Source organism: Hemitrygon akajei, chromosome 21, assembly GCF_048418815.1.
Source record: "Hemitrygon akajei chromosome 21, sHemAka1.3, whole genome shotgun sequence".
NCBI lineage: Eukaryota > Metazoa > Chordata > Chondrichthyes > Myliobatiformes > Dasyatidae > Hemitrygon > Hemitrygon akajei.
In genome coordinates, this window is record NC_133144.1 from 22,240,389 (window position 1) to 22,266,552 (window position 26,164).

Genomic DNA, 26,164 nt, shown 5'->3' on the forward strand with positions numbered 1-26,164 from the left:
TGGGAACAAATTGACTTTATTGGATAACTTTGCAAAGTGCAAATAACATGCATCCCTTCAATTCAGATGAATCAGTGTTGTACATAGGCTTTTTTGAGTCAAAATAAAGCTATTGCCAGCTGTCAGTCAGGACACAACATCCCCAATTGCAGTAAGGTCACTGTAGCCTTCATAGATTCGGCTTTACCCCTACACAATCTGGACAGCAGGGGTCAGAATGCACCCATGGGTGAAATTCTCTCAACAATACAACATGCCTTCACCCCAACCTCACAAGATCTTGCCTGGCTTCGATGTTACTATAGCAGGGCCACAGTAAACAAGAGGGGTGTTGCTATCTCCTGTTTCAGGCTGTTCATTGTCATGAGCCAAGCTTCTCCTCTCAGCTCCTACAAGCATCTGCTGAACAACACAGTAATGCAGCCCTGGGCAGGTAGAACAGAACTCAGTTCAGAGTGCAGGGAGTACAACACAAAGGTGAAAACATGAAAATCACAAATTTTTATATCAGTAGTAACAATTAGAAAAAAGTTTATCCTAGAAAAAACTTACCAATTACAATTTCTAATAAAGCATGGTAAAGACACAATTCCTGAGCTATAAAACTGCCCTAGAAATACAAATATCCAGAGCGTACTGGGTGTACATTTTTGTTTAATATTCCTGTGATGCACGTATATAATTAGCACAGATCTGACTGGGACTCACTGTACAACGTAGCATGAGCTGTTGCCGCCTTGACAGACGAAGCAACTAGGACATGAACCAGAGCCTTCCACAAGAGTGCACGGCTGTTAAAATACCAAGTGGCGACTGCTGCCTGATGGCTGTCTTAAACTGACAAGTCATTGTTGTGAAACATTAACTCTGGTTGTCTGTCCATTGGCACTGCGTGGCCTGCATTTCGATCACCATTTAGTTGGGTGTTTCAGTGATTAGGGATTTAGAGGACTAATCCTGATTCCCATGACAATAACGTGTTGTGCTATTCCGCAACCTTTCCAGTCTCCCACATAAAGAGCCAAGGTTCTTGGAATTCTATGAAGGACACCCAAACAAGCTGAATATTAAAATCCTAGATGTTCGGGTGTTAGCAGGCCAATTGAACCTGAAGCCTGAGGGAAGGAAGGAAGTTGTTGACCCATCAGTTTGTTGTCAGGAAATTTCACGAAGAAAAATTGGTCTTTATTGTCAGGCTGCGTGGAAATGGGCCCTTTCCCCTGACTTGTCCATGCCAACCAAAGTGCCTTCCTTAACCACTCCTGATTGTGTGCATTTGCCTCAAACCCCTCTGAAATTTTTCTCTCCATGTACCTGTTCAAATGTCTTTCAAACATTGCAAAATGATTTCCCAGTATTTTTTTGCCAGGGGAAACACAACTCAAAAATATTGCCAGATGACTACCACTGTCATAGAATACAACGCAGCACTGGACAGATATATTGAAGAGTCACCGGTGTTCTTAATCACGAAAGCAGCATGATGATGTTTCACTCCTCTTTCATTTGAAATACATGTGTAAGAGCCAACGTCACTCTTAGAAAGTTCACTTATGGACAACAGACAATTATTGTCACTTGAAGAACAGGGCAGCTCCTTGGAGCCATCTTTGAAACTCCAGTAGTAATCAGCATGATAGGAATGCTTTGGGCAGGACAGATACACAGGAACACGTTTCTTAAGGGGAAAAGTGAGCGCCAGCCATCCAGGGTGAGTTGTTTGCCACGAGGAGCAGGAAGATACAGCTAGGAGGAGGAAAACAGCATTCATTACTTTGCTGGTTTGTTACAGCTCTCTTCAGCTCACTTTGCTGCTAGACTTTCTGAGATTTTACATCTTTTAAGGGTCAACTGCTTTAACAATTATTTTAGTTCAGGCACCTGACCTCTGGGGTTTCTAAATCTTGTCAGCACAGAAGACCATTTGGCCAATTAAATCCATGCAAACTCTTTGCAAAAATTATTCCTGCCTTTCTGTGTTCTCCTCAAAGCTGTGCCTCTACTGTGACCACAGTGATCTTTGCTTAAACTGCTCTTTCACAGACCTACTATTGTTCCTGTTTTGCATGGTCTAAACAGAAAGAGGAAGAGAGTCATCATTTCCTAACTCAAAAAATCAGAAAGCCAAGCGATTTGCCTCTATTAAAGGGCATGCATTTTGTTTAGAAATGGTTCAGACCATGTTGTTCCAGTGGCCACAAATGGGCCTCATAAGAAACATTCCCTGAAATGAGAACTGAACCTGTGACCAGAGGTATGAAACAGTGCAACTTTGGATTTTTTGTCAAAACAATATCACCTTTAGTTGGAGGACAGCTGTCACCTCTTTTGAGATCTTGAAGGATATTCCTGCAAAAGGAAATGGAAAATGGACTTCAGCATCTGGTTATGGTTTATTATTGTCAAATGTCCCGAGATACAGTGAAAAGCTTCATTTCTGATGCCATCCATACAGATAATTTTTAAACAGAAGTATACTGAGGTAATTTGAAAGGAAAAAACAATTACAGAATGCAAAATATCGTGTTACAATTGCAGAGAAAGTAGTTCAGGTGGACAACTAAAGTGCAAGGGACATGTTGAAATAGAATGCGAAATCTCGAGTTCATATTTATCAAATGAGAGTGGATGCATGTGCTTTCAAGTTTTTGTATCTTGTGCCAGATGGGAGAGGAGAGAAAAGACAATGACTGGGGTATGATTGGTCCTTGGTTATACTGGCTGCATTCCTGAGCCAGAAGAATAGTCACTGGAGGGGAGATTAGTTTTCCTAATAGACAGGGCCATGTTCAAAACTCTCTGCAATCTCTTCCAGTCTTGGACAGAGCAATTGTTGCACCTAGCTGTGATGTCTCTGGATAGGATGCATTCAAATGTGCATCTGTACAAATTGGTCAGTCAATGGGACCATGATGAAGTAGAGGCATTGGTGTGCTTTCTTCATCGCAGTGTCTATGTGGCTGGACCAAGACAATCTATTAGTGTTGAAAGTGGTGAAGTTATTGCTGACCAGTTAGTGTTCGCAAAATAACGCTTCCTTATTAATGCTTTTTGAGACGGTGATTTAGATGCATATCATATTTTTTTACTGAGTTAAGTATTGTATGTAATTAGTTTTGCTACAACAAGTGTATGGGACATTGGAAAAAAAGTTGAATTTCCCCATGGGGATGAATAAAGTATCTATCTATCTATCTATCTATCTTGTACACCTCTCTTTCACAATATCATTACTTGGTCAGCAGTAGTGAACATAAATAATTGTTTCCTTTAGTTCATGCTCACCAGATCCTCTTTAGTGAACCAATTTGGCACAGGCTCTTGCCCCTCCATAACTCTGCAATGTTCTCAAGCCCTACAACCCTTCAAGGTCCCTGGCCACTTGGATTTGCCATGGGCTGCTGTACCTTCAGCTGCACCATTTCCACCCTTCTGGAGATGGGTGTCAAACACAGTGGCACATCTTGTTTGGTTACATTAGAAGTGCTAATTTAAGGAAATTTGTTCAAATGGTTTAGTATAATATCAGAGAATGTATCGAGCATACAACCTGGAATTCTTACTCTTTGCAGAGACATCCACAAAACAAACCCAGAAGAATAGTGGTAGTAATATCAGAACCCAAAGCCCCCTCTCATGCAGAAGCACAAGGCCCCACCACCACCACGCAAGGAATAGCAAAAGCCTTCAAAAGAGACCTTGATCTGACAGACAGATAAACAGATAGACAGACAAACTTTATTGATCCCAAGGGAAATTGGGTTTCGTTACAGCCGCACCAACCAAGATCTAGTCCATAACCTAGCACTACAGAATCTCAGAAAAGACAGAGACAGAGACATCCTACAACAACAAGTGCGTGAGACCAGTAGCTCACAGTTACAATGTTACAATCTTCTGTGTTGCTTCTGCAAGCTCCCCGACTCAGGCACTAACAGGCTCACAAGAGAGGGAGAACTGTAAGTGGAAATGGATTGGTCAATACTTTAATTTCCATTGGATGTGGGATACTGCACTGATAATGGGAGTTGAATTTGAATTGGGCTCTGAGCTGATAGTAGACATTGGTGAGGGTATTGTGAGCTGTACTAATTATAGAGCCATCATAAAAGCGTCTCCAGACAAATGAAGCATGTATTGCACATCTAATCCGCGGCTGCTTGTACACACGCACACACAAATTAATTACTTACAATCAAAATCAAGTAATTAATAGAAAGGCATGTTGTGTAATATATTATATATAAATAATTCATTACAGTTTATATGTAAAAGTATGTGTTTAGCACCGAATATCACACCGCCTGGTCGTAAGTGCATGCTTCAATTAAAGACATAATGAAGACCCACTCTCCTGAGCTCCAGCCTTTCTCTTGCATTGGAGTTATAAACAAAAGAGGTGACAAGGTATTTTTAAAACAAACCCAAGAAGACTGCCTACCTGTTGAAGCACAGTGAGTTGTCACGAGTTAAAGCAAAACAGTACAGCATGTGACTCTTCGGAAGGGAGAAAGATAACATGGTCAAGTTTAAAAGAAAACGGACAAATTCTTGGGTTCATAAACTGTGAGTATCGGAGATCAATCACAAATGGAAAAAAGGAGCAGAAATGGCTCATTACATTGGAATGACTTGGGCAGAAGTTTGAAACAAATGAAATGGCCAATGAGAAGCGAGTGCCAGCTTTGCTGTGTGGCAGAGCATGCAGTTTGCTTCAAAGTTTGACTGCTCCAACCACACCAGCCGAAACCAACTTTGCTGATATTGTAAAAGTAATGCAGGAACACTGAGAATTGAAATCATTGTTGATTGCACAATGCATTAGGTTTCATAAGCGGAATGAAAAGGAAGGGGAGTCCATTTCAGTGTACATGGCTGAATTGAAGAGATAGTCTGATCATTTAGTTCAGTGATAGGCTTAATGATGCATAGAGAGATTATTTAGTTTGTGTAATTTTAACAAGAAAGCACACAAGAACAGCTCCTAGCTGAAGCACAACTTACATTCAAAAGACCATTTGAAATAGCTGTATCAATGGAAAAACCAGACAGATGCAATCGTGTGAAACTCAGGAATGACAGTGAGCGTGAACAAAATTGCAGCATCTAGATAGAAACTTGCCTGGCTAAACAAATTGTATTAAGGTTGTGGCAGGGTCTCACATACACCAGTCCAAGGCAGGTTTGAAGGCAAAACTTGCAGAAAATGCATCAAAGTAGGACACATACAAAGACTTTGGACAGACAAAATTAAATGGACTGCACAGGGAACAGAAAAAAAAGTCAATTTTCAGTTTCAAAAAGAACACTAATCTGCATGCTGTCGATGAAAAATCTAATAATGATGAAAGTGATACAGGACTGGGTAGTCATGAGATTTACAATGTGAAAACAAGAGACATGCAAAATAGCTTATAGCAAGTTAATTAAAATATAATTGGACAATCGCTTGGCTGTTTCAGTCATTCCATGAAGTGAGTTTGAACAGCATTTCAAAGCTACTGAACTGAAGCTTGCAGATATCCAACCAAGAAATGTATTGCAGAAAAGATAACTCCTGTGAGAATGACGTTTGTAACAGTGAAATACAACAACCAATAAGCCACATTTGGGCTTGTTTGTGGTAAAAATATCTACCATTTGCATGTCACATCCCCTGAATAGAGTCAACTGCAACTGAATTAAGATAGATACTGGATGATGCCACAGCAGTGTTCAAGGATGGCATTGGAAAACTCAAACATATTAAGTGTGAAATAGTGTTAATGAAAATGCCACACTGAAGTTTTGCAAAGCCTTTGTGGTTCCTTATACCATCCACGATAAAGCAGCTGTGAGCTAGATCGCATGGAGACTAAAGGAATTCTTTCCAAGTTTGAGTAGAGCTCATGGGCATTGCCGATGATTCCAGTAGCCAAGAGGAATGGATCTGTCAGGATCCGTGGTGATTTTAAGGTCACCATCAACCCAGTACTAAAAGTAGATCAATACCATCTGCCCAGGATAGAGGATATCTTTGCAAATCTTGCTGGAGGAAAATACTTCAGCAAAATGAACTTAGTTGAGACTTTCCTGCTGATGGCATTGAAAGAAGAGTCCAAAGTGCTTCTCACCATAAACACTCACAAAGGGCTTTATCTCCATAATAGGCATATATTTGGAGTAGCATCCACACCTACACTCAGGCAGAAAGCTATGGACGATGTACCTCAAGGCTGTTCAGGTACACAGTGTTAGCTGGATGACATCATTGTTACTGATAAGGGTGACAAGGAACACCTCCAAAATCTCAAGACAGTGTTAAAAAGATTAGAAGATTATGGGCTCAGAGCAGCACACAACAAGTGTGAGTTCTTTCAATCAAGCATTGCTTACTGTGGTCACATTATCTATATATAACGATTACACAAGTGCACAGAGAAAATTCAAGCATCGACAGATGTCCCAAGGCCAAAGGACATGACACCCCTTGAACTCATTACTACAGAGCAGGAAGAAATGGTAATGGACAAAGCAGTGTGAGGTGGCTTTCCGAAAAGTAAAGGACATGGTGATGGCAGACACTGTGATCTACATTGCCCAGTGAAGCTTGTCTGTGATGCCCTGCCTTATACTGAAGGTGCAGCCATGTCACATTATGAGTGATGGAAGTGAATAACTTTGCATCACGTTCTCTTACCACTGCAGTGGTAAGCACAGATTGACAGAGAGGCCTCAAGGCTGGTTTGGGGTGTAAGATGTTTTCAACCAGTCCCTGTATGGGAGAAAGCTTACCCTCATTACTGAGCATCAACCACTAATGTCCATTTTCAATACACAGAAGAGTGTTCCACTAACAAATGCAGGGATGGGCTCTGTTTTTGGAGATCAGTATTACAAGATTGAATTCAAGAAGACAACTAATCATTTCAGGAGGAAGTAATGATTGAGCATCCAGAAAAAAGGTGTCCAGAGCTGTCAGAACCACTTCCTGCATCCCAGAGTCAACTCCTACAACCACCATGGAGGAGGCCCCAGAACCTGAGATTGTTACACAGCTGCAAGTCTCACCTGCCAAGCAGAGTGACCTCCCTTGTCAGGAAAGAATAAGAAATCCTCCACAGTGATTAAATCTTTAGGCCTGAATGGGACAATTTAAAAATTACTATGCTGTGGATGTCTATATAAATAGTTGTATTATATAGTATACTGAACACGTATACAAGTTGAGATGCATTCTATATTGAGTTAGAGTTTATTGCCAAGTAGGGAGAAGTGTTGAATTTTTAATATTCGGTAATATTTAAGTAATATTGTAAATATATTGTTCAATTAAGTATTTGTTGCTTAAATAATTCATTACAGGTTATATGCAAAAGTATGTGATGGACTTACATCATCGTGCCTCTGCGTCATAAGTGCGTGCTTTACATAAAGTAAAAACAAAATGAAGACTTGTTTTCCTGGGCTCCCGTAAGTGCCCCTTTACTGCCCATGAACTACTGTGCAAGGCCAGAAAATATTGAGGCTAGGGAACTCTATGGAGCTCAGGAATCATAATTTTCCTCCCACAAATCTGGCTTGACCAGAGTTCCTCTAGCAGACTGTTGCATTAGAATCCAGGTTCTGCAATCTCTTGCATCTCTAATACTAAAAATAATGTATACACAACAATCCTGGCTGTGTGTTTACTAGCTAATGTATTTTATGTTCAATGGATGACGGACAGTGACTGGATAACTTGGGGGATTCCCTTGTTACATGGACATGCTTAGTGAGATGGTTCCTGTCTAACTGACAGAACAGGTGGTGCCCTGGTTTAATGGGTCACTGGAGAGTTGATCCCTCTGAAGGTGTTGCTCTCTCTCAGTACTGCATAGACTTTCAGTCTGAATTTCATACAAAGGAAAAAAAAAACAATTAAAAGACTTACTTAGAATTGGGTGTGACATGAACACATTTCTTTTTCCAATGATTCCATCCACAGTAAGGATCTCTGGCCTGAACACATCCTTCACACGATCTACAGTATTCCTCACACTGCACCAGTGGGAATCGAAGCAGCTCCTTGGCGGATGTGACGTACAGGAATTTCTACAAAGTACATATTCAATAACTATTTTAATAATTATTTACAATGCTTGTATATGAATATTAAGTACTGGAAAATAACTCTGGTCATTTCCACCAGGGGTGATCATTGACACACTTTTTTAAAAGTTCCTTTTCCGGAAGAGATTTATTTAATGATTACAGAGCCACACATTACAATACTATAGTATCCCACAATTTATACTATTTCAGTTAATAAAGAGATCTCTATCCAGAATGTACTTAAACCCATGGTGCCCACCAGTCCCATTTTACCTATAGATATGCATACTCCTCCAGGGACACTTACCCTCACAGAGTCAAGGGACATTGATAAGATTAACGCAGGTTCCTTTAAAAGGGTTAGCTCTGTTATGATGAAGGCTGAGTGACCAGTCTCAAGAATCTTCTGGACTTTACCATCTCCTGTATAAACAAAAATCATTCCCACATTTCAGAAACTGGAGAACAACAGGAATTTGTGATGTGAGTGAGTGAGAGAGAGTGAGAGAAAGAAAATTAAAAAAAACAGGCCACTAAGTCACCAGAGTTTCAACCATCCCCATTTGCTGATAAGGCATATTGTCACTTGCCCATAGGGTCACTCAAAGACCCGACACACTAACCAATTCTCCCACACCACCACTGAAAAACAGCCAGAAGCAGGTTCAGTTGTAACAATGAGATTTAGATAAGAAATGAGGCGAGGAAGCTGGAGTGTAGCTTAAGTGCTGGCATGGACAGGTTGGGCCAAGTGGCCTGTTTCTATATTGCATACCTCATGTGAGTAGGATCTCATGCAAGTCATCTCAAGTGGGAGCCATTAACCCTTGTGTACCTTTCATTTATTGTAATCATATCATGAATTGCCATGTGAATATTTACAAAGGTAACTCTATGGAAACATGTTGCACTGTAACAAAACCCACCTACTGTGGGTGGAACTGTATCCCTACTGTTGGAGAGAAAAATAATGCCAATTCAATAAGGGAAAAAAAAAACTTCAAATAGTTAATTTGACTGCTCCAAAAAGCCAGGATTAGAATTATGAACAAAATGAATGTATATTATACAGTTTCATTGTACAATACGATTGACAGTCAATACATTGGACTACAACAGTCAGCAACAACAAAATTGGGCACCTTCCAAACCATTGCTGGTTATCAGCCCTTACCCATCGCCACATACAGGATACGGGACTCATTTCCATCGGGGTCAACAACAGAATCCACAACTATTTTCTTGAAGCGATTTTGATGATTGATAATAAGGGGTTTTTTTCCAATAGGATATATCCAAGAGTTCATCTCTGGGTTGTTCTCCACAACAGTAAGTACTTGATCCGGTAGTTCTTTTGTGTTAGTGACACACTGAAATAATGAGCAAACAATAATAGAAATCATGTTATTTACCAATTCAATGTGCATCAGTGTGAAAGGTGAGTAACAAAAGAGTCCTTCACCAATCTAAGATATTAAGTGAAGAGGTGGTGAGAAAAAAGATTTGAGACTGAGTCAAATGGTTTTAGTTGGAATGTGTTTTTTTTAAATGCACGATAAGTTACCAATCAAAAAATGCAATAGGAAGATAAGTGACCATGAAGAAGTTGACAGATGAACACCTGGTAAAGCAGAGAGAAACAAACATTAGGAAGATTGTTCTCTGGTCAGTGTTACGTACCCCGTAACTGGGTTTCTTACCAGCAAAGATAGGAGTATCCGTTGAAGTCTGGTGATACTATTTTTAACAGTATTTATTAGTAAAAATACACAAAAATAGTATCAATGCAAATATACAGATAATATACGTCATCAATACTAAACCTAAAAGTGCGGGTATAATAATAATCAATAAGAAATAAGCTCTATTGTTGTCTAGGGGATAATGAATTGTCTGATGGAAATATAAAGTTCAGTTCAGGTCATGCAGGCTGCAGTAGTTGCTAATCACTGTGTTGCAATTGTTGGAGAGAGAGAGGGAGAGAGAGAGAGAGTAACAGCTATTGACTTGCTGACTTTCCTTTTATGATCTTGATCCGTCGATGCGTTGTTGTTGTGGCCATTCACGTATGACCCCTCCGTCCTTGAGCTAGACCGTTCCGTGGAGGACTCGTCACCCAGGCAAGGGTGGACACACACACAAGCCCCCACCGGTCTTGTAGCATCTCTCCTGGTGCGTCTGAGGGGTGTTCCCCAGACCCTACTTTTATCCCCACTCATGGGGTCTCAGGTATCAATCAGGTTGGGATGATGCAATACATCAACCAGACCACTCTGGATGCCCCGAGGGATTTCATTGAATAGAACAGTACTCAATACACAATTCTTTCTCCAAGAGACAATTGCAGTAATCAGTGGTTCCGTTCCGCTTTTGTTAGGAGGAGACATTCCACCTTTGTGTATCCCTGCGTTGTCTCTCTCTCATTACTGACATGAGCTGTTTATCTCTCTCATTTCCTGGGTATCAGACCCGAAATAATAACGATTTTGCGATTCTCAAAAAGGGGGGGGGGGCGACTTTGCACCCTTCTGCCCATCAGAGTTGCTCCTCATTCGTAACAGGTCAGTTTGATTGCATGGAGACTGGATAACATTGCGATGATACACACTTTAACCTTTGAAATTTGGCATTTGCCAGAATGAATGAATTGAACATTTTGCCTGTAATATTTGGATATTTATCATAGATAACTTTACAGATTGGTCTTGATATCTACCTACATATTTGAATATTTAAGAGAGATCAGTCAGGCTTAAGAATTCAAATTTGCAGATATAGAAAGTATTATGGTTCATTGTCTTAACCTGTGAATCAGCTAATTTGGTTTGAGCTGCAAGTTTAATCAGTGACTGATATTCTGTGTAATGGACGAGTCTGATGTGTGAAAGGGAAGTGTGGAAGTCGTGAATAGCGCTTGATTTTAGATTAAAATAGATCTAAAATGAACAAAGTATTTTTTCCTCCAGGAAATGAAAGCCAAGGGTGGGGGGGGGGAAGAAGATCTGGTTTGAAGTCCTTTAATTGATTGCAGATTTCAACAGAGTGAGCAGAAAGAGCAGAGCCCATTTGTGGGGAAGAGTGCGACCATGACCAGACGCCTTCAAGCGAGACACCAGGAAACTTGAGGAGAATTCAGAAGAATCCCCTTTACCCAAAGGGCAGTAGGAAAGTGGAACTCACTCCCATAGAGGGACTGAGCTGGCACTGTCGATGCATTAAGTTCATAGTCAAACAGGATGGAAACAGGCCCTTTGGCCCAACTCATTCGTGCTGACCAAGATGCCAAGCTAAGCTAGTCCCATTTGGCTGCATTTGACCTGCATCTCTCTACTTCTTTCCTATTCATCTACCTAGCCAGACGTTTTCTTTAACTGCTTGAACTGGACCCACCTCCAGCAATTCCTCTGGCAGAACATTCCATATATCCACCACCCCGTGTGAAAAACCTGACCCTCAGGTTTGCTTTAGAACTTCCACTTTTCATCTTGAGCTTATGCCTTCTAGTTTCACACTTCCCTATCTGGGGAAAAAAAAGACTGATCATCTACCCTACAATGCCTGTTGTAATTTTATTAATCTCTGAATGGTCACTCTCAGCCTTCTTAACTCCAGAGAAAAAGTCCTGGCAAATTCAATCCCACCTCATAACTCAATGTATGGGGGAGAAAGAAATACAGAGTACCACTGGTAGATTTGCATGGGAAACTAGATGAGAAAATTGAGTAGGGCTTAAATGCTGGGATGGACTGGCTGTGCCAAATGGTCTGTTTCTGTACTGTACATCCATGTAATTCTGTGCAAGGAGGGATCCAGTCATCTCAAGGTGAAACCATTAAACCTTCTGTATCCTTCACTTACTTTAAATTGCCATCTAAACATGTATAATGATGATTCAATGCAGACATACTGCTCTGTCATTTCCCCCACCTACCATGAATAGAACTGTGTCCCTGCTGTTGTACCAGCTCCTCCCACTGTACTGTAGCCTTTCCCAGACACCATCCACCTCTAAATCCCTACTACGCAAACTTCTGCCAGTTTTCAGAAAGACAGACAGACATACTTTATTGATCCCGAGGGAAACTGGGTTTCGTTACAGCCGTGCCAACCAAGAATAGTGAAGAAATATAGCAATATAAAACCATAAATAATTAAATAATAATAAGTTAATCATGCCAAGTGGAAATAAGTCCAGGACCAGCCTATTGGCTCAGGGTGTCTGACACTCCAAGGGAGGAGTTGTAAAGTTTGATGGCCACAGGCAGGAATGACTTCCTATGATGCTCAATGTAACATCTCGGTGGAATGATTCATCCTGAATCACAAATGCTGACATTAAATCAGTGGCCCACATCCACATGCACTGGTCCAATTTTTCCCCTCACTATACTCCTCACGTGTAACACCACAAGACTGTAATAAAGATTGTTCAAGTCCTGCTCTCATGAGATAATTACCCTGCATTCATAAAAGTCAAACATCCAATTGGCAGTTCCTCACCTGGCCCGGTCTGGGGTTGGAGGGAATACTGCCCCCGTAACCCTTAAAGCCAGATTGTCCAAACACGTCACTGATCTCCTTCGTGGAGTACACACACACGGCTGTTCCGTTCCTGAAAGAGGCACGATATTAGAAAAGTGTCCAGTGAAGGACAGAAATAGAACAAACTGAGTCATTTTTCATGCACAGCAGTGAAATCCAAAAGCAGCTCTCCTATTGGCCTTGGGTGAATTGTCTTCTGCCCTAAATGAACAATTTAACTTACTTTTTACCTTTTATCTCCTCAACGGATTAATTTTACAGCACAAATTTCAATATTACAGTGTTGGATCAGATCTGATGAATGTTACACTACAGGATATTGATCTTACTGATATTACAGTATACTGTATAGAAATAATTAGATTGATAATAGTGAATCAGAGATCCTTACATATTGTGAGCCCTTCTAGCCTGTTATTCAGACTTTTCTCAGTGTAAGGATGCCTCTGCACACCCTGTCCTGTCCTCTCTCCATGTCCAAAAGAACACATTAGTACAAAGGTATTTAACGACAAGGTACTGAGCAGTACCCTCCCATCCTGGGACAGTTTGTTCCTTTGTTTCCAGGGATGAAGTGCCCCATGATCCTTGGATGGCTTCAAAGTGAGTCTCTGCAGAGTGAACTTCAGGTCAGGGATTTTAACATCGGCTGGCTTACCTTTCACAAATGCCTTCTGCTCAAGGGCTTCTGAAGACAATTGGCCAAAGAGGGCTTTTTGTAACACAAAAATTTTTCCTAACCCTCAATGTTGAGAAAAGTGAAGCAATTCCAAGTTTGTTTAGGAAAAAAAAAATGACTGGCTGGAAGAATGTGGGGATAGTGGTGCCTTTTATCAGGGTAGCTCAGGCTCACATGGAACAGCATTAAATTTGATAAGTTTGATTTGTTCAGCTATTCTTATAAACTCACCAATTGCTGCTAAAAACTCCATACACTCTCTGTTCACCATCATAAGGTGACTCATAAATAAAAGCATCTTCAATTCTGTTGAAATGGACGTTCTCAGCAGGGTTGCTACAGAGCAGACGGGCTTTGAGAAAGGTTGCCCACTTACTCAGCAGTCGTTGTCTGGATCCACCTCGGTCATTCTGTGAACAAAACAGATCCGAACCTGTGACAACCCATCACATCGGCAGCTGACCCAGGAAAGGTGGAGTGGGAAGACGCCTCCCGTCAGGTGATCAGAACATGCGGTCAAAATGACTGCATGCTTTGAAGCACCTTAAATCCTGGTGTAATCTCACTGAGTGGCACAAGGTATTGCTAGAAGCTGTGGGCAAGTTTTATGATGAGGCACAGTGTCCAGAATAACGTGTGGAGAGAAGATCACAGATGACTAACTTACAGCAGAAATGACCAGTTCACAGCAGATAGTACACTTTAGACTTCTAACATGTGCAGTGATCAGCAACAATGATTTAGTTCCAACCATACCTTTTAATGGCATAAAGTTTCATAACAAAATCATCAAGGTTCTCATTGAGGACAAAGAGGTGGCAGCAACAGATTTAAATAGACTCAACCTTTATATAAATTATCTGCGTGGACTGTCAGTGATTTCAGCAGTGTCCCATGGCAGGGCTAGACCCTTTCCAACATTGGGCTTTGACCTGGAGCTCGCACTAACGGGGGGGAGGGGATAGAACTTTGGTTACCGACTGCACTGTCCGATTTCCTTGAGGGAAATATGGCAAGAGGCCAGAGGGAAGCTTTTCAGTGATGGAGTAACGATCCAACTCAAGGTGACAGAAAATCCAGTCACAGCCCATGGGGCACACTCACCTTACACACTCGGCCAATCCGTGAAATCCATGGGTCAACATCTGGGTTTTCCTGTGCAATCCTTTCTCTGAAGAACACATAAACCAAATTGCCCAGTGGTGACATTCCCACAAACTTGGGATCTGAAGGGAAGGAAGTGAGATTACAGTTTATTTGATGAAGTGAAGGCTGTGGAAGGATGAGAGAGCTCATGGTAACCAGGAAATTGAAGGGTTGGGAAATGGAGAATCCCAAAATTCTTCATAACTGGGTGTCTTTGCTGTGGTAACATAGGAAACATGACAACCAGTTTGTACACAACAAGCTCCCACAAACAGTAACTTGGTTAATAAGTGGATGACTCATTTTGGAGATTTCAAAGCAATCTTACCTCATTCAAAATGGAAAATTGGACTTTGTCTCTACATAAGGTATTAGACTGAAGATGAGACTGCTCATACTACAGCGTCACCAGTTTCCCACTGACATCACACCACTGATAGAGGGCTGAAGACATCCCACACATTATAAATGTTTCAAGCTCCAGATGCTCTGATGTTCTGTTGTCACACATCCCATTTAAACACAGGAAGATCTTCACCCTTCCCCCAAGTGAGATGGCACTCTCTCCAGTGGTGAAAATCTCCCGTGACCTTTTACCAAACCACAAACGAAGAATTGATTTTGCAATGGTCTCCCATGTGGAAGTTAAGTTCGGTGCCAAACCCCATGGCTCACAGGTCCCTACAAAGACACTGACACACAGCACTGAACCATCTGAAGCCTTCTGATATTGAGTCTTTATTGGCTCTGGTTTGGTACCACAACCCAGGCAGGCTGGGAAAATAAAATTCCGTTGTCCATAAATGTGGATTAACAGAAAGTCAGCTTTTTCTTAGTGGGAGAAACTGAAGCAAAACAATTTGTTGTCAGAGCATCAGCCATGGCAGACAAAGTGCTTCAATTCCTGCCGAAGAGACAGGGAACATCCCAGGTACGCAGTCATAGTCACCATTTCCAGCAGGCAGCTGCAGTTGATCTGACTCCGGCAAAGGGGTGGAATCACTCAAATTCCCTCCATTCCTCCCCCACACCATCATGCAAAATTCAGCAATACTTACAAGATCTCAATATAGTATCTAATGGTGCAGTGATAATAGATAGATACTTATTGATCCTAAAGGAAAGTACAGTGTCATAGTAGCATTACAATTGCACAGAATAAAAAAATTTTTAAAGTTACTACAAATAGTCTAATAGGAGGGGGCCATTACTTCCCTGGCTATAGGTTGACTCAATATAGACCCTAATGGTCGAGGGTAAGAACGACCTCATACTTGAGCAGCGCAGTTGCCTTTGTCTGTAACTAAAAGTGCTCCTCTGGTCAGCCAAGGTGGTATAGGGAGGGTGAGAAACATTGTCCAGAATTCCCAGGAATTTCCGTAGGGTCCTTTGTTCTACCACAGCCACCAGTGTGTCCAGTTTGACTCCGATAACAGAGCCAGCCTTTCGAATCAGTTTATTAAGTCTGTTGGCATCACCCGTGTTGATACCAGGAAGTGGAGGAGACTCCGGCCCTTCTGGCACACAGCCTCTGTATTGGTGCTCCACTCAAGTCTGTCATCAAGATGCAACCCCCAGATACTTGTAGGTACTATTGGAGTATAAAAGTATAAACTTTAACTATGAAGTCAGTTATTTGCATATATTGGAGTATAAAAGTATAAACTTTAACTATGAAGTCAGTTATTTGCTATGCATGTACTCAATTTAGTAGAATGAAATCTTGGGAATGTTGAGGTAGCTAAAGGGCTAAAGAAATGTAGATTAGAACATTGCTCAGTTCTGAGTTTCCTATTTGCTATGCATGTACCCAATTTGGTAGGAGACTGCAGTCTTAAGATGACAATGGTGTGTTAATGAGAGGTAGCTAAAGAACTAAAGAAATGTAGATTAGAACATTGCTCAGTTCTGAGTTTATTATTTGCTATGCACAATGTACGTGCAGCACGTGTAAAATGCAACTAGAGATTGCTATAAAAGCTGCTGTGTCCAAGGATCGGTGGACAATCAGCGACTAGCTCAATGACTGTGTCAGCTTTGATTTGCAAATTAAAGTTTAACCCTTCTTGAAGAATCTTCTGCGTCTCCTGGTCACTTGTAAGGCACGAAAAACCACGACAGTACTCACCATTAATAGTAACAGGGAGCAGTGCAGGCTTAGTCTATCACCATCTCCTTTGTCTGAATGAACTTGAGCTGCAGATGACTCAGCTTGCACCACTTGACAAAGTCCTCCAGCAGGGCCCTGTATTCATCCTCCTTTCTTCCCTTTATATACCCAACTATTGCTGAATCATCAGAGTATTTCTGCAGATGACATGACTCAGTGTTGTATCTAAAGTTTGATGTATACAGTGTTTCAGACCCATTCACTGGACCAAAGCTGGTGACACTTGTGGAAATGGTCATGGTCCTTTCTGAGAGAAGGGGACATGGAAGAACTATAGAGACAGAAAAATAAATACTTCCACTCACAGGGTGAGGAATTTGAAGGAAAGAAATCTATGCAGGAGAAGCGAGAGAATGGAATGTCACACTTACCTTTAATCCATTCATCATGAGACTTTAATCGTAAGGGTTTATCACCTTTCTTGTAAACAGTAAGGACCTCTTTGTGTCCATCAGATGCTGAAGAATAGATTCTTTCCTCTGTAAAAGTACACACACACACACTCTGAGTGTACTAGTTCTGGATCTCCAAATTAATGTGAATTGAAACTGCAAGAGGACCTACCAACAACCAGTGAAGCAAAACCTCGTTGTGCAATTTCAGGGCAGATACCTGGTCCCACAGTAAAGTTCCTTTCATTGAGAAATTCCTTTAATTCATTATTGAACTGTTAAAAAAAGAAAAAAAAATTGGTAAGAGATATACCTTTTAAAATTAATGCTTTTTTCTCTTGTAGTGAAGATAAGGAGGAAAAGATTATTCCTGACATGCACAGGGAAGCGTTAGACTCATGAGCCTAATGGCCTCTTTCCATGATGCAACCTCGAATAAGAGGTTATGCTGATAAGATTAGGGAATGGCCACATTATCCTGAGGAGAGTAGGAATTACTTCTTGCAGACGGTGGTAAGTCTCTGGAATTATTGACTCCGGAGGGTTTGTCACTAGGCAGGTTCATTCTGACTCCAGGAGACTGCGCACAATGAACTATATTTGGGTGGTGGCCAAGGAGATGCAGACAGCAGGCAGGAGGTCTAGCCACTTCACACCATCACATAGGTTAAAATTGCTCCAAATCTGTTTTTCTAAACTTTTAAGGTGAAAGGCACAATTCAAATGAATATGTTAAAATATTAATCACCAGTTACTTACAAGCAGCCAACACTTTGGTGTCATCCAATTAGTTCCACACAAAATGAAGTTAGCTTCATTGAATTTGTGAAAGATCATGATATAATTTCCACAGGTACCCTATAAAATAAAGGGATTCAATATTTAAACAGCCAATCAGTCAAAGAAACCAGGTTCCTGATACCCAGTTGAAGAGACATTGTTCACAACGTATTCTGATACATGAAATGGCTAAATATTACTAACGTCAAGAAGTGCAAGGGCTGGAATGGACTGAGGCTCGAGGAGAGTTTGTTTGATCTGGAGACAAGGTCCCTGTTAAATGCTGACACCATTTCCATAGCCATCAAATCTCAGAGGCATCGGGCTGAAAGGAAAGAGTTGGAGGACCACCCATTAAGGGTTTGAGAGGGTTGATGAAGATGATCTCAGGAATTTCAGAGGGACTTGGGTGGGAACAGATGAGACATCCTTTACAAACCAATGTTGGAGAGTCCCTGGGCAATCAGAAAGCTCTACAGACACATATGGCCACCAGTCCGACACAAAGGAAGGGTCTTCAACCAAGATCAGAATCTACAGAGGCAGGAAGTCTTGCCCTCAGCACTCAGATTGCAGCTCACATAACTCAATGCACATGGATCTCTGGATTAGAGTTATAATTAAAACAGACTATCAGTAACTGACTTGCAACATGACATCACTGGAAGAGCAGATTCTAGGAGTCACGTCACAGTTCATCAACATTTAAAAACCATTGACTCCTTTTGGAAGCTGGGTCAGTGCTAAAAAGATTTAACAACAAATGAACACTCAAAACAGTTCTACAAGAGCTGTGTAAACAAATCAGGAGATTGCATTCCTGAAGAACTTAAGATAAGTGAATGGACTGGAAACAATTCTGAAGCAGAACTCACCGATTTGTCCCCTGAGCATTCTTTAGAATCACCAGGCACTTTGATCTGTAAGGTGAAGAGACAGGATCCGTGACCACTGCTGGACAATTCCCATCAATATAGCTGGTGACAGAGCTTATTTTACCTCGTTCTTCTATAATTGCAAATTGTTCTGTGCTGTACGGGTCTATTATTGAGACAGAGAACTATCCTGCACTTGTTACTACATCAGTCAGGATTTGAAACACGTTAAAGCATCTTGCAAAAAAATAACTGTCGCAGCGCCTCACTCCGCTGGACCTCACGGTTAATTGTTTTATATTGACACATGCACCAAGTTAGTGAAAAAACTAGTTTTGCAAATTATCCACACTGACCATTTCAAAACATAAGTACTTTGAGAAAAACTGGAAAAGCAGTACAGAATGCAAAATCTAGCATTAGAGTTACAGTAACTGCCTCAACCACTTCCTCTGGCAGCTCATTCCACTTGAGAACCAGCTGCAGTTGAAAATGTTTCCCTCATGTTCTTATTAAATCTCACCTCCAACCCTAATCCTGCAATTCCACAGGATTCTTGATTCTTGATTCCACAATCCTGGGAAAAAGACTATTTACTTTAGCTATGTTTTTGATCATTTGTACCTCTATGAGATTACTACTCATTCTCCTACACTCCAAAGAAAAATGTCAGAACTTGCTAAACCTCTCCATAACTCAGTCCCTCAAGTGCTGACAGCATTGTCTGTGCTCTTTCAAGCTTATTGACATCTTTCTTATAGCAGGGTGAACACAGTATTCCAGCCTTACCAACATCTTGAACAACTGCAGCATATAAAGGGGATTATCTGTAGGAGGCAAGCATTTGTTTTCTATCTACATTGTATTCTGTATTACACGTTTATTAGGGTAGCTAGTCACATAGGGTGGGGTGGGTGGTGAAAGTGAAGGGAATAAGTTATGTATTTGTGCTTTGTTCTGGGCAGCATGGAGCTGGGACCAATGCATGTCATATCTTTTGTTAACCACTTAGTTACGCTTAACTTTGAAATCGCTTAATCCTACTTAACTTCGATTAAGTCTGCTTAAGTACATTTAATTACATTAGTCTAATTTCATTGTTTTAATACTGTATGTTTTGCTAGATGCTAATAAAGGATCAAATACAGTCCTTTGATTTTTGGAACATTATTACTGATCTGATTGATCGGAGGCATGTCATACAAGGATAACAATCTGTGGGAATCACCAGTAGTGGCATTCATTTGTTAGAATTGGCCAGTATATTCTGTCAGGAAAAGATTTTGACAGTTATACCAAACGAATGTCAACACTTGGATGTGACTGTGAAATCAGAAACACTGTAGCCTGTGTGCTTGGGTGTTAAACAGTTTGGAATGGTCACAACTGACTGTAAGCTCCATAGGATGGTGTTTGGCAAGGAGCTCAGCACTTGGTTCTATTGAAACGCTAAAATATTTTGATTGCCAATATCTGAGTAGAATGTCGTTGTTTTGTCCAGTTTGCACACTTAGAAAACAACATGAGTCAAGCTGGACACAGTAACCTTCAAGTCAGGACTAAAAGGAAATTAAACTTACTGGGAAAGCTTTGGAGACCAGAATTGACAATGTTCAGGACTACAATAAAATTGTTAAGAGGACTGATGGTTTAATACCATTCATTATAAGTGTCCTGGTATCAGAAGGGCAACAAGATGTTTCAAGAGTGCATTCCCATTTATGTGAAGATGTGACAGACAAACTGAAAGCTATGCAAGTATTAATACGCTTATTAATACAGTCACAGTGGAGGCTGAACAATGGTTGGAACAACATTGCAATGTTGAAGGTCAAATTGCTGGAGGAAATGAAAATTTATAAAGCCACAGAGCATACTATGACTACACCCTCCTAAGCTCATCAATTTCACTGGCTTTGCCTCCCTGTTTTTAAATTCACTTGGTCTATTTCTGATACCTCCCTCCCGTTTCTCACTCTCTGGAGACAAATTGTCAACCTAAGAGATTCCAATGGTTATCTTGAATATATCTCTTCCCGCCGTCTCCTGTAAAAATGCTATTCCCATTTCTCACTTCCTTCATCTCTACCAGATCTGTCCTGATCGAAAAGCTACAGAACTTAGGGTCTGTACCTCCCTCTGCAACTAGATCCTCAACTTCCTAACCAGAAGGCAACCACCTGTGCAGATCGGAAATAACATCTACACCTCACTGGCAATTAATGCTTGCACTCCATGTGGGTGTGTGCTTAGCCCACTGCTTTACTCTCTCTACACCCATGACTATGTAGCTAGGCATAGCTCAAACAGTATCTCTAAATTTGTTGATGATAAACCATTGTTGACAGAATTTCATGGTGATGAAAGGGCGTACAGGAGCAAAATATATCTGCTAGTTAAGTGGTGGTCGCAGCAACAGCCTTGCGATCCACATCAGCAAGACCAAAGAGCTTCAGGAAGGGCAAGGCGAGGGAACACAAACCAATCCTCAGAGGGATCAGAAGTACAGACAGTGAGCAATTTCAAGTTCCTGGGTGTGAATATCTCTGAGGACCTAACCTGGACTCAACATATCAATGCAGCTATAAAGACAAGACAGCAGATATATTTCGTTAGGAGTTTGAGGAGATTTGGTTTATCATTTAAGACACTCAAAAACTTCTACAAATGAACCTTGGAGAGCATTCTGACTGGTTACATCACCATCTGCTATGGGGCAATTTGCAAAAATTAGTCAGCTCCATTATGGGTACTAGCCTTCGTAGTATCCAAGTCACCTTCAAGGAGCGGTGTCTTCGGAAGGCAGTGTCCATCATTAAGGATCTTCACCACACAGGACATTCCCCTCTTCACACTGTTACCATCGGGAAGAAGGTACAGAAGTCTAAAAGCACACACTCAGCGATTCAGGAACAGCTTCCTCCCCTCCGTCATTTGATTGAACCCATGAACACTACCTCACTACTCTTTTTTAAACTGTTATTTTTGCACTACTTATTTTAACTTAACTAATGTATACTTAATGTAACTCAGCTTTTTTCGATACATTTATCATGTATATCATTGTACTGCTGTCGTAAAGTTAACAAATTTCACAAGATATGTCGATGATATTAAATCAGATTCTGGTGTGTTCCCAGGATGCGGTTTTCCTTTCCAGGACTTCATAGATGTCTTCCATTTCAAAGAAAGGGGTTTATCTTCCTCCACCATTGATGCTGCCCTCACATGCATCTCCTCCACTTCCCAAATATCTGCACTCAGCCCATCTTCCTGCCACCTTAACAGTGATAGCGTTCCTCTTGTCCTTACCTACCACCCCATGAGCTTTCGCCTCCAATACATCATTCTTCGAACACATTCTCTGCAACTTCCTCCTGCATCTTCAAAGGAGACCTATGACCAAACGTTATCTTTACTTTCCCCCCACCCCTCCCTTAGGTATCACTCCTTTGTGATTCCCTTGTCCATATATTCCAGAAACAAGTTGATTCTACTGTACCATTACAGGTGTTGGTGATTTATCAAAGTTTATTTGATAAAGTACTCCATTTCCACCAACATAAACAGTTTTTCCGACACGAAGAGTGGTGGCAAATTCTTCAGCTCGCTCAAACACAGTCCGATTTCCAGCTTCACCTGTCAGGAATCAGAGAACCATTTTTATGACCAACTAACATGGAAGAAGTCTGCCCTAACATAGAAGAGTACAACACAGGAATGGGACATTCAGTCTACGCCTGCTCTCAGCATGATTCCAATCCGTATCTCTCTATTCCCTGTCTGCTTATGTACCTGATGAAATACTCCTTACATGTCGCCATCGTATCTGCATCCATCCCCTTTCCTGGCAGGATATTTCAGACACCTACAACATTCCATGCCCCGCATATCTCCTTTAAAGTTTACCCCTCTCAATTTAATTGTATGCCTCTAGTATTTTCCATTTCGACACTGGGGGAAAAAAAGGATCATACACTCCATCTATGCCTCTCACAATTTTATATACCATCAGATTGACCCTCAGTCTCCAATGCTTCAGAGTAAACAATTCAAATTTGTCCAACAGTTCCTTATAGCTGATACTCTCAAATTCAAGCAACATCCTGGTGATGCTCTTCTGCACCCTCCCCAATGCCTCCTCATCCTTCCTGTGATGTAGCGTACAAAACAGTACACAATTCTTCAGATACAACCTAACTGAAGTTTTATACAATTGCAACATGATTTCACCACTTTTTATACTCAATACCCTGAGCAACTAAGGCCAACATGCCGTATGTCTTGCTTTGCATCCTATCCATCTTGGTCAGTGAGCAATAAACTTGTACCTAAGATCCCTCTATACAAGGGTGCTCCATTCACTCTATAATTTCTCTTATTATGAGACCTCCTAGAATAAAACACCTCACATTTGCTCAGATTAAATTCCATCTGCTATTTCCCCACCCAAATTTCCAACTGATGTATGACCCATTGTACCTTTCACAACCTGTCTCAATATCCACAGTTCCACCATTTGAACAGACATTGAATCCATGAACACTACACTCCTTTCTTTTATTACTCTTTTCCCCCACATTAAACTTTTAAAAATATATACTTTCTGTAATTTACAGGTTTTATTGTATTGCAATGTACTGCTACTGTACATGACATACTACTGTGATATTAAACCCAATTCATATTTTCAAGCCACCTGCAAACCAGACCGCCTACATTTTCATCCAAATCATTTATAATTTTATATATTACAACAGAGACTGCAGCACTGATCCATATGAAACATTACTAGCCACAGACCACCAGTCAGAGAAGCATCCCATACCACTATCTTCTGTCTTCACTGATCACACTCACACATGCAGACATCCCACCTCTCCCGGAGGTTCTGGGAGTCTCCTGCATATTGATAGTGGCTCGCTGACTCCCGCAAATTAAATACAATATCCTGGAAAGCGATTTTTTGAGAGAGAGAGAAACAGACAGACAGAGAGCACACGTGCGAGATAAAAAGAGAGAGAGAAACAGAGAGCATGCGTGTGAGATAAAGAGAGAGAGAGAGGGAGAGACAGAAAGAGACAGAGTGCGCGCAAAAGAGAGAGAGTGAGCACGCAATAGAGAGTGAGTGCGACAGGGAGAGACAGAGAGAGAGCGCGACAGGGAGAGAGAGAGAGAGCGCGACAGGGAGGGGGAGAGAGGGAGAGCGCGCGCGACAGGGAGGGGGAGAGAGGGAGAGCGCGCGCGACAGGGAGGGGGAGAGAGGGAGAGCGCGCGCGACAGGGAGGGGGAGAGAGGGAGAGAGCGCGACAGGGAGGGGGAGAGAGAGAGAGAGCGCGACAGGGAGGGGGAGAGAGAGAGAGAGCGCGACAGGGAGGGGGAGAGAGAGAGAGAGCGCGACAGGGAGGGGGAGAGAGAGCGCGCGCGCGACAGGGAGAGAGAGAGAGCGCGCGCGACAGGGAGAGAGAGAGAGCGCGCGCGACAGGGAGAGAGAGAGAGCGCGCGCGACAGGGAGAGAGAGAGAGAGCGCGCGCGACAGGGAGAGAGAGAGAGAGCGCGCGCGACAGGGAGAGAGAGAGAGAGCGCGCGCGACAGGGAGAGAGAGAGAGAGCGCGCGCGACAGGGAGAGAGAGAGAGAGAGCGCGCGCGACAGGGAGAGAGAGAGAGAGCGCGCGCGACAGGGAGAGAGAGAGAGAGCGCGCGCGACAGGGAGAGAGAGAGAGAGCGCGCGCGACAGGGAGAGAGAGAGAGAGCGCGCGCGACAGGGAGAGAGAGAGAGAGCGCGCGCGACAGGGAGAGAGAGAGAGCGCGCGCGACAGGGAGAGAGAGAGAGCGCGCGCGACAGGGAGAGAGAGAGAGCGCGCGCGACAGGGAGAGAGAGAGAGCGCGCGCGACAGGGAGAGAGAGAGCGCGCGCGCGACAGGGAGAGAGAGAGAGCGCGCGCGACAGGGAGAGAGAGAGAGCGCGCGCGACAGGGAGAGAGAGAGAGAGCGCGCGCGACAGGGAGAGAGCGAGAGCGCGCGCGACAGGGAGAGAGAGAGAGAGCGCGCGCGACAGGGAGAGAGAGAGAGCGCGCGCGACAGGGAGAGAGAGAGAGCGCGCGCGACAGGGAGAGAGAGAGAGCGCGCGCGACAGGGAGAGAGAGAGAGCGCGCGACAGGGAGAGAGAGAGAGCGCGCGACAGGGAGAGAGAGAGAGCGCGCGACAGGGAGAGAGAGAGAGCGCGCGACAGGGAGAGAGAGAGCGCGCGCGACAGGGAGAGAGAGAGCGCGCGCGACAGGGAGAGAGAGCGCGCGCGACAGGGAGAGAGAGAGAGCGACAGAGGGGGACAGAATGTTCCAGAAAAATAAAATATAAAACGTACTTCACCCCAAACTACACTAAAGTGTACCCTTGCCTAATAGGGGTCAAAAATAATCACAGTGTTGCTCGCTGCGCTGTTCGCAACAGTAACTTTTCTATTGCCCATGGAGGGTTAAATGACTGTAAAAGACATGTTGAGTTGAGTTTAACAGGTGTCGTTCGTTCATTAGCATAGCTAACGTTATTTAAACTAGCTGAAAACACAAAAATACAACTGCAGATGCTGTGGATCAAAGAATACGAACACAACGCTGGAAGAACTCAGCAGGTCAGGCAGCATCCGTGAGAAAAGAATAGCCAACGTTTCGGGCCGAGACCTTTTCTGCCTGACCTGCTGAGTTCGTATTCTTTAAACTAGCTGGCTAGCTGCTAAGGAGTTACTCTGTTGCAGACATCCCACCTCTCCCGGGACTTTCCCGCAAATTGATGGTGCTACCTCCCCGAAATGAGTTTTTGCAGGGTGGGATGTCTGCATGTGCATTAATCTTCTGGCTCAGCCTTACCAAAGTCCACGTAGTCAACATCCACTACCCTACCTTCGCCGATCACCTTCGTCACTCGAGACCCCGCTCCCACTCAAGGCCCCTTCACTCACCGCTGAAGTCCAGTTTGAGTCGGGGAGAATTAACTGCCACAAGGCTAGGCAACAGGAGAATAGGCAGCAGAGTAACCATATTTACAGCAGTAACACCACTCGCCAGGGACTAGAGCTGTGATACCCGTGGCCGTATGGTAACTGCTGATAAAGGGCAGGACCTGGGCTTCTGGAGTCGGGGCGGGGCCGTGTCTTGGTGGAGTATGTGACGGGGGTTTGGGGCCCGTTGCTAACGGCAGGGCCGGGCGTCAGGGTGGAGCATGTGACGGGGGCGTGTTGCTAAGGGCGGGGCCAAGGCTGCGTTGGACAGTGAGGAGGGGCGTGGCTGGTGCCCTGGAGCTGGAGCCAGGACGGTAACTCCAATTGGTCAGTAGCCGTTGGGGCGTGGCCCCATGTCCGTTCCGTCCCGCCCACTCCCCCGTTCCTTGTAGCCACCACCCGTTCTTCCGAGCCACCTACTCTCACGGGTCGTGGGATCAGACACCCATGTGGGGCTGGATGGCAGGCTCTGGGACGGAGGTGTCAAGTTTTGATTCTAACTACCCGCTGC

The 26,164-nt window shown here is 42.9% G+C and overlaps 1 protein-coding gene across 4 annotated transcripts; it reads right to left on the minus strand.

The window, feature by feature from the left end:
* Positions 1–25,786, minus strand: LOC140714156 (semaphorin-7A-like). Of its 4 annotated transcripts, none has more exons than XM_073024998.1 (14): positions 25,615–25,786; positions 22,160–22,296; positions 18,658–18,702; positions 17,762–17,860; positions 17,175–17,277; positions 16,982–17,089; positions 14,399–14,520; positions 13,526–13,704; positions 12,574–12,685; positions 9,248–9,443; positions 8,381–8,496; positions 7,913–8,073; positions 2,300–2,349; positions 1–1,746 (listed from the first exon to the last, which is right to left on the minus strand). In XM_073024998.1, the coding sequence occupies exons 1-14, from the start codon at positions 25,691–25,693 to the stop codon at positions 1,382–1,384; spliced, it is 1,872 nt and encodes a 623-aa protein (XP_072881099.1). In that variant the 5' UTR covers positions 25,694–25,786; the 3' UTR covers positions 1–1,381. The 4 variants fall into 4 exon arrangements, with proteins under 4 accessions (XP_072881099.1, XP_072881100.1, XP_072881101.1 ...); XM_073024999.1 differs by having other exon boundaries at positions 25,556–25,659; XM_073025000.1 differs by lacking the exon at positions 22,160–22,296 and having other exon boundaries at positions 25,615–25,718.
* Between the last annotated feature and the right edge of the window lie 378 nt (positions 25,787–26,164).

Bases quoted from the DNA above. Each gene is read 5' to 3' on its own strand.
- LOC140714156 (XM_073024998.1), bottom strand. From the start codon at position 25,693: ATGGTTACTCTGCTGCCTATTCTCCTGTTGCCTAGCCTTGTGGCAGTT. The intron at 12,686-13,525 runs GTGAGTTTATAA...TGCCTCTTTCAG, and splicing joins GGAGTTTTTAGCAGCAATTG to GAACGGAACAGCCGTGTGTG. The intron at 2,350-7,912 runs GTAAGTCTTTTA...TTCCTTTTGCAG, and splicing joins CATGTCACACCCAATTCTAA to GAATATCCTTCAAGATCTCA.